The 14642-nt window shown below is 34.9% G+C and overlaps 1 protein-coding gene across 6 annotated transcripts in view; it reads left to right on the top strand.

The window, feature by feature from the left end:
• The window catches only part of LOC106869174 (protein arginine N-methyltransferase 7), a 25841-nt gene extending 11199 nt beyond the window's left edge, over positions 1–14642 (top strand). For all 6 annotated transcript variants that reach the window (XM_089350791.1, XM_014914797.3, XM_089350804.1 and 3 more), the window contains 10 exons: positions 421–533; positions 1896–2128; positions 3083–3296; positions 5880–6010; positions 8480–8609; positions 9279–9362; positions 10952–11080; positions 12295–12519; positions 13667–13824; positions 14362–14642. In XM_089350791.1, the coding sequence (XP_089206917.1) occupies positions 421–533; positions 1896–2128; positions 3083–3296; positions 5880–6010; positions 8480–8609; positions 9279–9362; positions 10952–11080; positions 12295–12519; positions 13667–13824; positions 14362–14599 (1655 nt within the window). In that variant the 3' untranslated portion in view covers positions 14600–14642. The remainder of the gene's footprint in view (positions 1–420; positions 534–1895; positions 2129–3082; positions 3297–5879; positions 6011–8479; positions 8610–9278; positions 9363–10951; positions 11081–12294; positions 12520–13666; positions 13825–14361) is intronic.

Genomic DNA, 14642 nt, shown 5'->3' with positions numbered 1-14642 from the left:
GTAGTAAGGTCTTCATAACCATCTAATTATATTCTTGCACAGCTCCTGTGGCTAACAGTTATCATCATTTAATTTTGTTTTTCATGCGAGCATCATTTTGATAGATTACCATGATCTGGGTAATTTCTTATTGGCAGCCGTTGCTCTTATAAACTGTGTTCATACATGCCAATTGGCTGTATGCCCTTCCCATTACCAATCATCATCATCATCATCATCATCTTTAATGTCCATGTTTCATACTAGCATGGGTTGGATGGTTTGACCAGTATCTGATGAGCTGAAAGACTGTATCATGCTCCAGTGTCTGCTTGACATCGATTCTACAATTGAGTACCTATTATTTAAGAGGCAGTTTTTTTTATGTTTGTTTTTTTCATTTTGTTATGATTTATCTTCATATGATGCAATTTATTATAGGTAAAGACATGCTCCAAAAAGCTAACATCCTTGTTACTGAAGTTTTTGATACTGAACTTATTGGAGAGGGTGCACTTGGTACTTATTACCATGCACTTCAGTATCTTCTTGAGGTAAGTATCAGTTTAACTACCATTATTTCTTTTAGTTCCATAAATTTAAATCAAAAATCATAAGTAACTTTAAATACATAACCTAAAGATGTAGAATCACAATGTTGAAGAAGTTAAAGAAGCAATGTCACAGGATTTTCCATCAACAGTTAACTGAATATTGTAAAAACATTGAATAAAATTTTCAATCAAACTTTAATCCTTTATATATCAATTTATAATATTATTATTTATTTATTATCTGAAGAACAGACGTTACAAGTGTTTTACCAAACTCTTCCAAAATGTTCAGTAGTTTTTGTAATTTAAAGTAGTTTACTTTTGTTACAAGTAACATATTCACACAAAAATTACTGGAAAGATTCATTTTCCGTAAATTTTGTGATGGGTTGAGAATTAATCATGATACATTTCAAAGAATTGATATTATGCCTCAAAGAAATTTACAACTGGAAAACAAGCCAAATGATGGTACCTCTGTAAGATTGCTTGACCTGCAAGAAATAGCAAACTGAATGTGTTATGCTATAAAAAATAAAACTGAGATTTCACTTACTTGAGTATGTTGGATATGTTGGTTGCTTTCAACCGCTGTCTTTCTTAACATATTTCTACCAAGGGTAGAAATATGTTAAATTCATTATTTAAAAGGAGTTTACATTTAAAAGAAATTTATATGGTTTACATTTAAAAGGAATTTATTCAGTTTACGTGGTTGACAGCAAATTCTACTTATGCTACACAGTTAACTAGTTAACTGCAATAAGGGTATTAAGTTGTAGAAACAATTGCTCCAACAATATGCAAATGTCCAGATTTTCAAAAAATATATCTTAAATGTAATAACATGAAAATATTGAAGTAGAACAATATAAACAAATAGCTGGTAATGAAAATAATGATTGATATATAGATAAGGCAGATTTTTAAAATATCACCTTTTAAGGTAGTAATGAGATTACTTTCAGAAGAGCTTATGGGCAGAGTTATTAGAACACAGTAGACCATATTAGGGTATGATACTTGTTTTATTTAATTGTATTGAGACTTTACTGAGCAATGAAATAGTATTTCTGCCTGCTGTAGTCTATGTTACTAGAAAGCAAACATCTTGTTTTTCTTGGAAGTTTACTTCTGATAGACTAGTATCTTATCTAAAGAGATATTTTAGCTCTTGTCCACTTAATCCATTGCTAAGTGCTGATCCTAATAAACCTTAAAGTTCATGAAAGTATTACATCTTTTTTTTCTTTTAGCCATTAGAAATTATTAGAAGTAGAGCCATAACAAAAAGCAAAAAATCACTATCCCCTTCATCACTAAAATAGTCATTGTTCCTAATTTCATTCTCTATTTTGCTAGCCTAACTGCTCTGTGGTGCCTCATTCTGCAAGAGTGTATGTTCAGTTGGCACAGTGTCCTTTGGGAAGAAACTGGAATGAGATTCAGCCTATCACTATTGATAAAACCAAATCTATTTCTGTACCAAAAGAAATGCATAATTGCAGTGGAGCTTTATATTTGCATGATCTGCAGCTAAACCAATTGCACCAGTCTAAATTCCAGCTCATAACAGACCCAATCACAGTATTTTGGTATGTAAGATATTTTGTTCTATAGTTTTATTTTCTCAATATATTTTCGCCAGCCAGTCCAGTTGTCAGTGAGGTCAGAGTCTTAGGAATATATTTTGCTGGTCCCTAAGTTACAGTTTACAATTTTGAGATTCAAATTTTCAAATCCCACAAAAGTTGAGCTAGTAACTCAGCTTTCAAGAGATTAATAAAATGCTTAAGATGATCAAATTATGGTGTTTGGTATTAAATTATTTGGATATTTGATATAGTTGTTTGATAGATATTAAAAACAGAGTTCAGATCATTTTAGAATACTCTCTAGAAAACTCCACTGTAAATTAATACCTTCTCCACAGCGGATTAGGTGCTTACTTTGAACTATATAAGATTGACCCAACTGATCTTGACTGTTCAGTTTTTTGTTTTGTTGTTGTTTTCCTTGCATATTATTTAGACAGGACTAAGTTATATAGTATAGGCTTCGGTTTCTAAAACAATAAAGCAATATTTGATGGAAATTTAGCTGCTACTTTTAGCAGGTCAATTGACTACATAGTCTTCTGCATTGGATTGATCTATGAAACTGTTTTAAGTTCCTGGTATAGCTTCCTACAAAAGTTATAGAAATAAATGCATCTCATTGATGTCTGATCCTAAATGCAAACCAAGATACTGTGCTCCTTGGGTAAGATACATTATTATTTTTAGTTAAAGCAATAAATGGCGTATATTGATTTGCCATGAGGAGAAATGTGTATCTAATGTAACAACTGTTGAAAAAAATTCTTCAAATTCTTGTGTATTACAGTACACTTTTCACTTCCATAAACTTGATAGATAATACTAACACTTCATGGTTTATTGGTGTTTTTACCAATGTTATCTAAGTATATACCTCAATAATTTGAATAATTCCAGATACTGCATCTCAAACTGATACTTTATATATGTATTTGTATTATTTTTTTCTAGCTTTGATTTTAGTGACAAAGAAAAATTAGTCACCGACAAAAATCTAAATTCAGCAGAACCTTTTAATGCAAAATCATTGGCACACATCACAGCAAACTCCAGTGGTACTATAGATACTTTATTTATGTGGTGGGATCTAGATATGGACAAAGAGGGAGAGATTCTATTGAGTTGTGCTCCATACTGGGCCCATCCAGAGAAAAAAGAAGTTCAGGTATGAAATTCTTGGTTTGAATATTGTTCTTTATATTTTTTTTAAAATATTTTTAAGTAACCAGTTATATTATTAGAAACTGATGCTGGTGTCACATAGCAGGCCCCCATGCTGGTGGCACGTAAAAAGCACCCTTCAAATATTGGATCTCATGGAGGTGATAAGCAAGACCTTTGGAAACATGCCATGCTTGAGAAGACTCATCAAACCAAGCGAAATCATAGTTGCTGATGCCAATGTCATGTAACTGGCACCATACCAATGGCACATAAAAAGCACTCATTACACTCTTAGAGTGGTTGGCATTAAGAAGGGCATCCTGCTGTAGAAGCCATGTCAAATCAGATTGAAACCTAGTGCAGCTCTCCAGCTTACCAGTTTCATTCAAACCATCTAACCCATGCCAGTATGGAAAGCAGACACTAAATAATGATGATGACTTCACTTTTCATTTTATTCTCTTAGTTACATTTTAAACCAGTGAAAGAGCTGCTACACTAGGGGTGCAGATACAGCCTGGCTAAATGGTTTAAGTTTGCTTCACAATCATGAGGTCCTAGGTTTGATCCCACTGCAGCACCCTAGGCAAGTGTCCTTTTTTTATTGCCTCAAGCCAACCCAAGCTTTGGGTAGGCAGAAACTCTGTGCAAAATCCTGTCGGATAGATTGTACTTGTAATCCAAAGGTACAGCCTTATCACATACTATGTTACTCTGATTCTGCCTGAAAATTACATTAGTGCTACATGTGTCTATGGAATGCTTAATCACTTGGATGATAATTCAATGAGCAGATAATCTGATTCATCAAACAAATGAATTCTTGTCCTCAAAACCAGCAGAGATCTGTTTACATCACTTTCTTACATCAGTGGTTATATATCTTTTTAACTTCACAGCACATTGGCAGTCAACCAAAAAAAGGAAAAATTACTGTTTCTCTACACATGGAGTTTTTTTTTAAAAACTGCTTGGAGTTTAAAAAAAAAACTGCTTGAAAGTAATAGTAAAATTTATTACCTTATTTCATTAATCATATTTATGAACAATAAAATTATGAATATCACATTTTTCAAGATGCTCAACCATTAAGTATTGATTTTCTGAAGACAAATTATATTTTCAAAATTATGTGGAGCTCCTAGATAACCCTTGTAGTGCACCAATGCATTATGATATATCACTTGAGAACCACAACTTGTTACAGTTGCTTGATCTCTCTTTTACTCTTTTACTTGTTTCAGTCATTTGACTGCGGCCATGCTGGAGCACCACCTTTATAGTTGAGAAAATCGCCCCCCCAGAGCTTATTCTTTGTAAGCCTAGTACTTATTCTATCGGTCTCTTTCGCCGAACTGCTAAGTTACGGGGACGTAAACACACTAGCATCAGTTGTTAAGCAATGCGGGGGGGGGGGGGGGAAACAGACATACACACATACACACACATATATATATATATATATATATATATATATATATACGACGGGCTTCTTCCAGTTTCCGTCTACCAAATCCACTCACAAGGCTTTGGTCGGCCCAAGGCTATAGTAGAAGATGCTTGCCCAAGGTGTCACGCAGTGGGACTGAACCCGGGATGATGTGGTTGGTAAGCAAGCTACTTACCACACAGCCACTCCTGATTAGCAAATAAATTTCCCTTAAATCACACTTCACCAGCTTAAAAAAGAATAGGAAGACATTGGACAATGTAGTCTGAAAGAAACATAGGGATGGTCAAGGCTGGAATATCTTTGATCATACATCTACTTCATTAGGGTTAACAGAAGTTAATCAACAACGAATTATGCTAATTAATCTGGAAGCTTTTCTTCAGTTCAGTCAACCAATGTAACATTATTCTTGTTGTCTAGCCTTTATCAAACAGATTTATGATCAAAGGTGTTCTATCCATGACTATACCTAGTACAGCTAGGACTATATTATCTAATGTGCCTTTTCAGTTTTAAGAGGATATAGTGGAATCTGAAGGCAAGTTGGTTGCTATTTCTAGCATGGTGAACAACTACATAGAAGCTGCATCTTGAACTTGAAATGGTCAGTGTTGTTGTTGCTGTATAATCCAGGTTGTCTCTGATTCATCAAAGGTGTTCCAACTGCTGTCAACCTATCTTCTTAAGGTTATGTACGACTACATTTTCCACTCTATCCTCTTAGATAGTAAGGTATAATTTGAGTGAAATTGGTACTACTTTTAGCAGGTTGTGCAACCACTTAGATGCTCTCTGGTCAATGTTCTTTGTTTGCTACTATGAATAACTCGTAATTAAAGTTAGCTTACAATTAACATCCATGCAAATGTTTTAATTCTGTTTGTGAGAACATATAGGAATGTAAAATTGTTGTTTATTAATTTATATCGTTATCAATCATCATCATCATTGCTATCAGATATCAGTTTCCAGAACAATATTAGACCCAAGATCTTTAAAAGTAGTTTTTCATTTTAGTAAAAATTAGGAATATTCTGACATACTTACATAGTTATTCTCTTAAAATATTGTTATATTTTTATATTTCGTTTCACATTTATTGTAATTTAATTATTCGCTTTTTCAAACAAGTGGAGAGATCATTGGATGCAAGCCATATATTACCCATCGAAATACATAACAGTTGAAGCTGGAGAAGAAGTTTCCCTAACCAGTTGCCATGATGAGTACAGCTGGTGGTTTGATGTGTCTACTAAAAAGGAGTAAGTTTTATTTAACTTATCTACAAACTTCATTATCATCATCATCGTCTTACGTCCGTTTTCCATGCTGGCATGAGCTGGACAGTTTGACTGGGGTCTGGAAAGTCAGGAGGCTGCACCAGACTCCAGTCTCATCTGACAGTGTTTCTACAGCTGGATGCCCTTCTTAACACCAACCACACCAAGAGGGTGCTGGCATCGACCATGATCAGATGGTGCTTTTTACGTGCCACCAGCATGGGGACCACAACTACAATTTCCATTTGATTGTGATTTGATTTCATTTGTTGATGTACTTGACTCAATAGGTCTCCTCAAGCACAGCATGTCGCCCTACGATCCAAGGGTACATTTGAGTTGGCTGGTTATGCGACACTGGTGTAGGTTACAGCTGTGATCTCACTTTATTTACCGGATCTTCTCAGTCACAGCATACCTCCAGAGGTCTCTGTCTTTTGTCATTTCCTCTGTGAGGCCCAACGTTCGAAGGTCATACTTGACCACCTCATCCCATGTCTTCCTGGGTCTACCTTTACCCCGGATTCCTTCAACTGTTTGGGATTGGCACTTTTTCACACAGCTCTCCTCATCCATCTGTAGTACGTGACCATACCAATGCAAACGTCTCTCTTGCACATCACATCCAATGCTTCTTATGTCCAACATTTCTCTCTGGGTGCTTACACTCTGTCATGTGTGCACACTGACATTACACATCCAGCGGATAATGCTAGCTTCATTTCTTTCAAGCCTATGCATGTCTTCAGCAGTCACGGCCCATGTTTCACGGCCATGAAGCATGGCAGTTCGCACACATGCATCATACAATCTACCTTTCACTCTAAGTGAGAGGCCCTTTGTCACCAGTAGGGGTAGAAGCTTTCTGAACTTTACCCAGGCTACTCTTATTCTAGTGGTAACGCTCTCTGAGCATCCACTCCCACTACTAACTTGGTCCCCTAGGTAGCGGAAGCTATCAAACTACTTCTGGTTTCTCTCCCTGGCATGTGATGGAATTTATTTTCTGAGCATCTGTAGTGTTTATTGCCCCAGTGCATCTGCCACACACGAAAGCTATCTTCTCGGTTAATCTTCCTTTGATGTTGCTGCACCTCTTATGCGTCCATAACTTACACTGTGTACATCTTATAGATTTTCTACAGATTGAGCAGCGCCATCTACCTGAAGGGGTGTGTGATTTGTTCATCTTCCTACTTACGAGGACTTTGGTCTTTGCGACATTGACTCTTAGGCCCTTCAACTCTAAACCTCGCTTCCACACCTGGAATTTCTAGTTCTGGTAGTGATTCTGCTGAGGGCCAGGTTATCAGCATTGAGGAGCTCCCAGGGGCAATCTGTCTTGAATTCCTCTGTTATTGCCTGGAGGACTATGATGAATAAGAGGAGGCTGGGGGCTGATCCTTGGTGGACCCCTACTTCTACCTGGAATTCATTTAACTTATTTATTCATAAACAGGCATAGTTTACTTCCTAATATCACAGATGATCTGAGTTTTTTTTTTCTTTTGCTTTGGCTGTGGTCACAGGTGTGGCTATGACAGGTGCAGGCATAGCTATGTGGTTAAGAACTTTGCTTCCCAGCTACATGGTTTCAGGTTCAATTTCACTGTGTGGCACCTTGAGCAAGTGTCCTCTACTGTAGCTCTGGGTTGACCAAAGCCTTGAGAGTGGATTTGGTAAGCAGAAACTGAAAGAAGTTTGTCATATAAGAGGTGTGTGTGAATGCTTGTATGTTTATGTTTCCTTGTCTTGACATTACATGCTAGTTGTAAATGAGTGTCACTATCATACAAGCAGTGTCGTTCGTTTCTAATATTCTGCAAAAAATGTCTGGCTCAGGTGAAATATAACCTTGCTTGAAAACAGGTGAGGGCTGACAACAGGAAGGGCTATTAGCCATAGAAAATCTGCCTCAACAAACTCCATCAAGCATAGAAAGGTAGATGCTAAAATGATTTAAGAAACTGGAAAGTCTTGGATGCTTCCTTATTCACAAAACCAATAATTTAAGAAGATTCTAAATCAATTTAAAATATGTTTTCGTTTTTAGTAGTTTTATTTATTTAATTGAGTTACACTTATTTTCTATTCTTATGTAATGAGCCATCAAAGATGCCTCTATATGGTAGCTCAGTTTGTTAGAAATTGCTGCCAGATCTCCATCAAATTACATCTTATCTTAAAATACAGAAGGACATGTTATATTATGCAGTCCTGGATACACCATCTGGGGGGAAAATGACACTGTTGACATGGCTAGAATGGCTTTGATAAGATTGCCTCTAACAAAACTGACCTGGGTTTAACCAACAACAACTTTTACACAGATTGTAAAACTAGATATTCACATCATTTATTGAAGCTTTCTTTGTACAAATATAATTCTTTTTCAATATGACCCCTTAGTTTTGTTAATTTCATGATTTGCTTTCTTTATTTTAAAACCAGGCCTCAAGAATCCATCAGTGATGTCTTGCCTGTGTGTAGTTGTGGCATACATTTAACTTATGGCAGAAACCGTTTAGGTATGCTGAATGACCCTGTTCGGAACCAAGTTTACGTCAATGAACTAAAGAAGGTAAAGTTCTGCCAAAATATTTTTAAAATCTAGTTTAATAAATTTCATAAAATTTTATAATATTTTGGAATATCTAAAAGTGTGAACAAAGACTATATTTCTTGATAATTTTCCTGGTGTGTGTGTATATTAATGTCTTCATGTTTACATGTGTATGTTGCTGTTTAACTTCAAGTCAGGCCTGATCTTGTAACCAAAGGCATTTAAACTGTGGGCATCTTTGTTTTTTGCTTTATTTTTCAATCCTTCTTTTCTTTTTTATCATCTAGGACCACATTATTCAATGTACTCTTCCTGTTTCAGAACAGTGTAGTGTGGTTTGGGAGAGATTTGGCTCCCAAACCACACAAGTTGAGTAAACTGAATAGGGCCTCCTCTATTGGATTGTGTGTGTGTGTGTGAGAGAGAGAGAGAGTGCGTGTAACTGTGTTTTATAGCCCTGTTCGCACTGAGAATTAAGATTATAGTTACAGTACATATTTCATTTCTTTTATTATAGAAATTCACTGAAAATACTGTAGTAATAAAAAGGTCATTCATGGGCATAAAGCTATTAATTCAAAAGTACTCAATTACAGATTATGGTTTTCACATTCTCTAACTTTACTCTCATTGATGTTATGGTTAGTTTAATGACAAATTATTTATTTTTTTATCTATGTTTTGCAGGTTATCAATAAGGATACTGTTTGCCTATCTATTGGAGATGGTTCTTTAATTCCTCTTATTGCTGCTAAGTTAGGAGCCAAAAAGGTATTTGCTTACAACTGGGTTTTTCTAAATCGTATAAAGTTTTATTTATGCTTTGTTTTCATTAGGTTGTAGATTGCCAGTGCCGCCTGACTGGCACCCATGCCAGTGACACATAAAAAGCACCATTAGAGCATGGTCATTGCCAGTGCCACCTAACTGGTTCCCCTGCTGGTGGCACGTAAAAAACACCATTCAAGCATGGTCGATGCCAGTATTGCCTGACATTCCCTTGTGCTGGTGGCACATAAAAAGCACCCACTACACTCTCGGAGTGATTGGCATTAGGAAGGGCACCCAGCTGTAGAAACTTTGCCAGATCAGATTGGAGCCTAGTACAGCCTTCTGGCTTGCCAGTCCTCAGTCAAACCATCCAACCCATGCCAGTAGGTAAAGCAGACGTTAAACGACAACGATGATGATGATTTCAGAAAATAACAAGATGTTTCTTATTTTCCTTTAATCAAATCTTTATCATTGTTGCCTCCATAGATGCATTAATAACAACAGTTGGCATTATCTCAGTTAATACCTTCTTTCTTTTCTGTGCTCAAATGAGTTCTAGTTACACAATGTTGTATCAGTTTTACAGAGATGAAGTAATATAACCTCATGAAATTGAACCTGCGGTTTTTGTGGTTGTATTTCTTTCCTGATCTCCATTTTGTTTTAATTTGTTTGCTTCAGTTTTTTTTAACTATTGCACAACAAATAGGGAGACATCATATTGAGTATCACAACTGATTGAACAAATACATCCTAATCATTTTAATTTGATAATTCATGTTTTATTAATGAACTCATAAAATACATTGGAATTAATAATGTCTAATTTCATTATGTTAGACATAAGAATATACAGAGCCACACACACACACACACACATGAAATGATGGGTATAACATTTATAATGTATATCCAAATGTACAACTGCACAAGATGTAGTATTTTGTTATAAACACAAAATCTCTCAAGTAAAGTCTGAGATGGATATATTGCAGCTATCACCATTCTATGTTTGTATAGAATATAACTTAGATAAGTTTTGGCCAGTATAGGCCCAGATCATATCTAACTTAATAGCACCACCTGGTGAAACCTTTTAGATCATGATTCAGACCTCAGTTATATATGGGACACCATGGCCCACTCTAGCAAAGAGTTATTACTGTTAGAGACATATCCAAGTGTAGGGACTTTTTGGAAAAATTTGTCCAGAGAACATTTAAGTGTGTGTGTGTGCATGTGTTCTTTATTATATTCTCCATTTCACCCCTTCATTGTCTCTACCACTACTCATAATTCCTGTTTCCCTGCCCCCACTCATTCCACTATATTAAATATATGATGATAATTATGTATGTAATTATAACTCTATGCTAAGTAATTTGCCAAATTATTTTGGGGAGAAAAATTAAATTTAAGTACATAATATATGAGAAACTGAACACTAGGCACTCTGGGTATAATTAGACATTATTAAAGTATCAATGGTAATACGGTTCAAGTCAGTGGGTCTGTTTCCTATTTCATTAAGTGTTTATTATGTATAATGTCATTTTAATTTGCATTTTAACTTCTATTTATATCAGGTTTTTGCTGTTGAAACCCATAAACACAATCATCAAATCATAGAGAGTTTTATTAAAAGTAACAATGCTGAAGGTGTTATCACATTATTAGACAAAATACCTACAAAGCAGCAGTTTGATTTAATGAAGGTAAAATTATAAATTCTATAATTTTCTCCTTTGTTGTTTCTTCATTATATTTCCTTCTTTTCCCTTCTCAGTTTTTATCCTTGCTCACATTCTCCTCCACAACATCTCTCCATTTTTTCTCCCCCCCCCCCATTCACTACACCTGCCCTCTTACAACTTACCCAATCATGTCTTCTCTCCCTGTCTTCCTCCTATCCTTTCTCTTTCACTACTTATCTCTCAACACGTTCTTGATTATATTCCTCTCTCAATCCTTCTCTATCTCTACCAATCTCTTACTTTCCCATACACTCTTGCAATCTTTGCCCACCCACCCACACTTCCTGTTCTCCTGCCCCTCCTCACTTTCACTATTTTTATGGTCTTAAGTCATCTGCAATTCTTTAATATATATATCAATATAAAGATGGAACAAAAACTCAATAGAGGATGATGAAACATTCAGACAGAATGACAATACAAAAGCGGATGAGAGAAGGACAGGTAAAAAAAGATGGGTCATTCATGGCCCTCTTTCCTCAGTCAAGTACCAGAAGTCACGACTGTTTCGGGCAGTTACACTTGAGATGGTTTGATATAGTTTCCCCAAAAAAGTCTAAGCTAAGAGCATTGTATATATATATATATATAGAGAGAGAGAGAGAGAACTAGTGCTATCTAAGTGTTATACTAAGCCTTATAAGATTATCTATGAAATAAATTAACCAATATCAATATAAGTAATTACCATAAATCATGAATCCACAAACACTTTCAAATCTATGAGAATGAAGGACAATTCAGAATAATAAAGCCCCAGGAGATAAAATAAATTAACAAACAAGCATATTAAATATACATTCCTATCATCAGCTGCCAAACAGATATCACTATTATTTCAACATCTGGGCAGTACTATTCAATCTGGTGGTGTTAACAGCATTAATAACTTAATTGCTGCCTGAGAATCATTAGAAATCAGCAAGAGTGAAACACATTCTTATTACTACATATATATATTACACCAACACCTGCATATTACTATATAAATACATATATATCCCTTTCTTCCAGACAGATAGGTGGTTAAAAACAGTTGTATCAGTACCATCAAAGTAGTTGCCTGATGATAAAAGTTAGCTGTTGGAGATAAGTTATGGATTGATAAAAGGATCCAGTAATGTACATAAATGTTTCACAGCATTGATGTATTTAGTCCATTCATTTTCTCATAGGTTGATATCGCCATAGGAGAACCAAGTTTTAATTCTTGCCTGCTGCCCTGGCATAATTTGCATTTCTGGTACATCCTCAGCGAATTGTCTTCCACACTTGCATGTTACCCCAACAAAATGAAAATCTTTGGAATGGCCATGCAATTTAGAGACCTTTCAAAGATTCGTTCAGCAGTAAAAACATGTGAAGGATTTTGTTTAGAGGAATTTGATTCTATGATTGAGGTAAGAATCTTCTTTTTTAAAAACCATTGTATGTATGTCACTTTTTATTTTATTATAGATCTTGCCTCATTATTTATTTTTTGAGGGTTAATTTAGCTTTTACATCAAAGTCACTACCATGTATTATTGAAACAATAAACAAAGCACTGAACATAATGTAAAACAAATAACTCAGCTCTTGCTGATATTAATTGGGAGTTTACTATCCTATTTGTTCTTCTATAAAGAATGTTATAAAAGTGCTTTTGCCATTTAATCACTTAATCCTAAAGACTGCTACAAAATTTGAATATATCCAAGTTGTTTATAATATATGTTGTTTTTATGAAGTGTTACTTCAACATTTATCATATGACCTTTAAAGAAACATTTTCATAAGCCAAGAAAAGAATTTTTTTATATTTAATAAAGACTAACTTTTTTTTTTGTAGCTTGTGCTTGTAATTGAAGTGAAGTTAAAATATTGATGGTTAAGATGTCCAGTATGTTACTTAGATTCTTATACTTAAGTATATTAGATATTAGTTGAATTCATATTAAATTAAAAGGAAATTTTAATAATAATAATAATCCTGAGAGGGATGAAGGACAAAGTCAACCTCAAAAGAATTTGAACTCAGAACATAGACAGATGAAATGCTGCTAAGCATTTCGTCCAGCATACTAACAATTCTGCCAGCTCACCACCTTTTTGATAATAATAACAACAACAACAACAAGCTTCTTATATACAGTATTCAGGTGCACTACAGCTCATAAAAAGAGGTTAAAAAAAGAGGCAGAAAGCAGACATATAAAGTGTGCTGTGTCCTGACAGCCAACACCAGACATTGGTAGTTTCAACAAATCTGAGTGTCAAAAAATGTTTCTAAAAGTCATGGATGTTGCACTGTTTTTTGATTTGGTAAGCACTGTCCATGCGTGATAGAAATATTGAATTCCAAAAGGTGGCCAAAGTTATCCTTAGAAAGATGGTTGATAATCTTGTGGGCTTTCTACTAAGTCAACTACTATACATCAAAACTTTAAGCAATACATTCAGGATATGGTAAGTGACTGACGGAAGATATTTGTCTGATTGCACATCTTAGGACAGTTTCCACACACGCGCATGCATCTTGTGTGAATTATCTTATTTTAATTGTAGGATTCCTCACTCAGAGTTGACCGAAATATTGAAGCTGAAGTACTCTGGGAATATCCAGGCAAAGCACTTTCTGAACCTCTTGAAATTGCTTCTTTTGATCTTTCTTCCATTTTTAAAGAGAATAAAGTGTATAAGGAACACACACTAACATTTACCAGGTGAGTAATTTTCGCCATTATATACTGACAATGTTTTCTGTCATTATATAATGTCAGTATTTTATAATTAATATTATTGTTATATACTGAAATTATTTATATCATTAAAATTAGTAAGGTTCATAAGTTCAAACATTGTCTTGTGTTCTTAAATGCTTTATACTGTACTTGCTGAACTGAAAACTATGTGAAGGGTTCACACAGGAGGGGAGCCTCTGTGTGGCCTCTGGATCTGCTAGAAACAGCAATAAGATTTTCTTTCAATAATAGTTTACCATCTTTGGAAAAAGGAAGAGCTTATATGATAACAATCACACAAATACCATTAGATAAAATGTCAAATGAGTCCATGTGACTTATCTAATATTTTAACCCCTTAGTTATGAGACCTGAACACAATGGAATAATTATAGTAGAGTTTGAACACATGACTGTAGGGTCAGTAATACAGCATTTTAACTTCATGTATATGTAAAAATCGTAGCTGCATTTTTTTTTTTTCATATTTATTTATATTCTTTTTTTTCTCCACTTCAGAACTGGAACATGCAATGGTATTGCATTCTGGGTAGAATTCCAATATGGTAACGTAACGATTAGTACAGGCATAACAAACTCTGAAGAGAAAGCATCAGATGGCTATGTTACTTGGGATAAACACACACGCCAAGGAGTTCATTTGCTTAACCAACCTATTGATGCTACCTCTAATGGGAAATTTGCTGTCACTTTAACTTTTCATCCTAAATCTGGTCAAATCAATATAGAATTTTAACCATTTAAAAACTATGGAAAAATTAAATTGCTTTTATCAAAAA

The sequence above is a fragment of the Octopus bimaculoides genome, chromosome 1 (assembly GCF_046866305.1).
Source record: "Octopus bimaculoides isolate indiv1 chromosome 1, ASM4686630v1, whole genome shotgun sequence".
In the NCBI taxonomy this organism is placed as follows: domain Eukaryota; kingdom Metazoa; phylum Mollusca; class Cephalopoda; order Octopoda; family Octopodidae; genus Octopus; species Octopus bimaculoides.
This window is presented reverse-complemented; position numbering and strand designations above follow the sequence as displayed.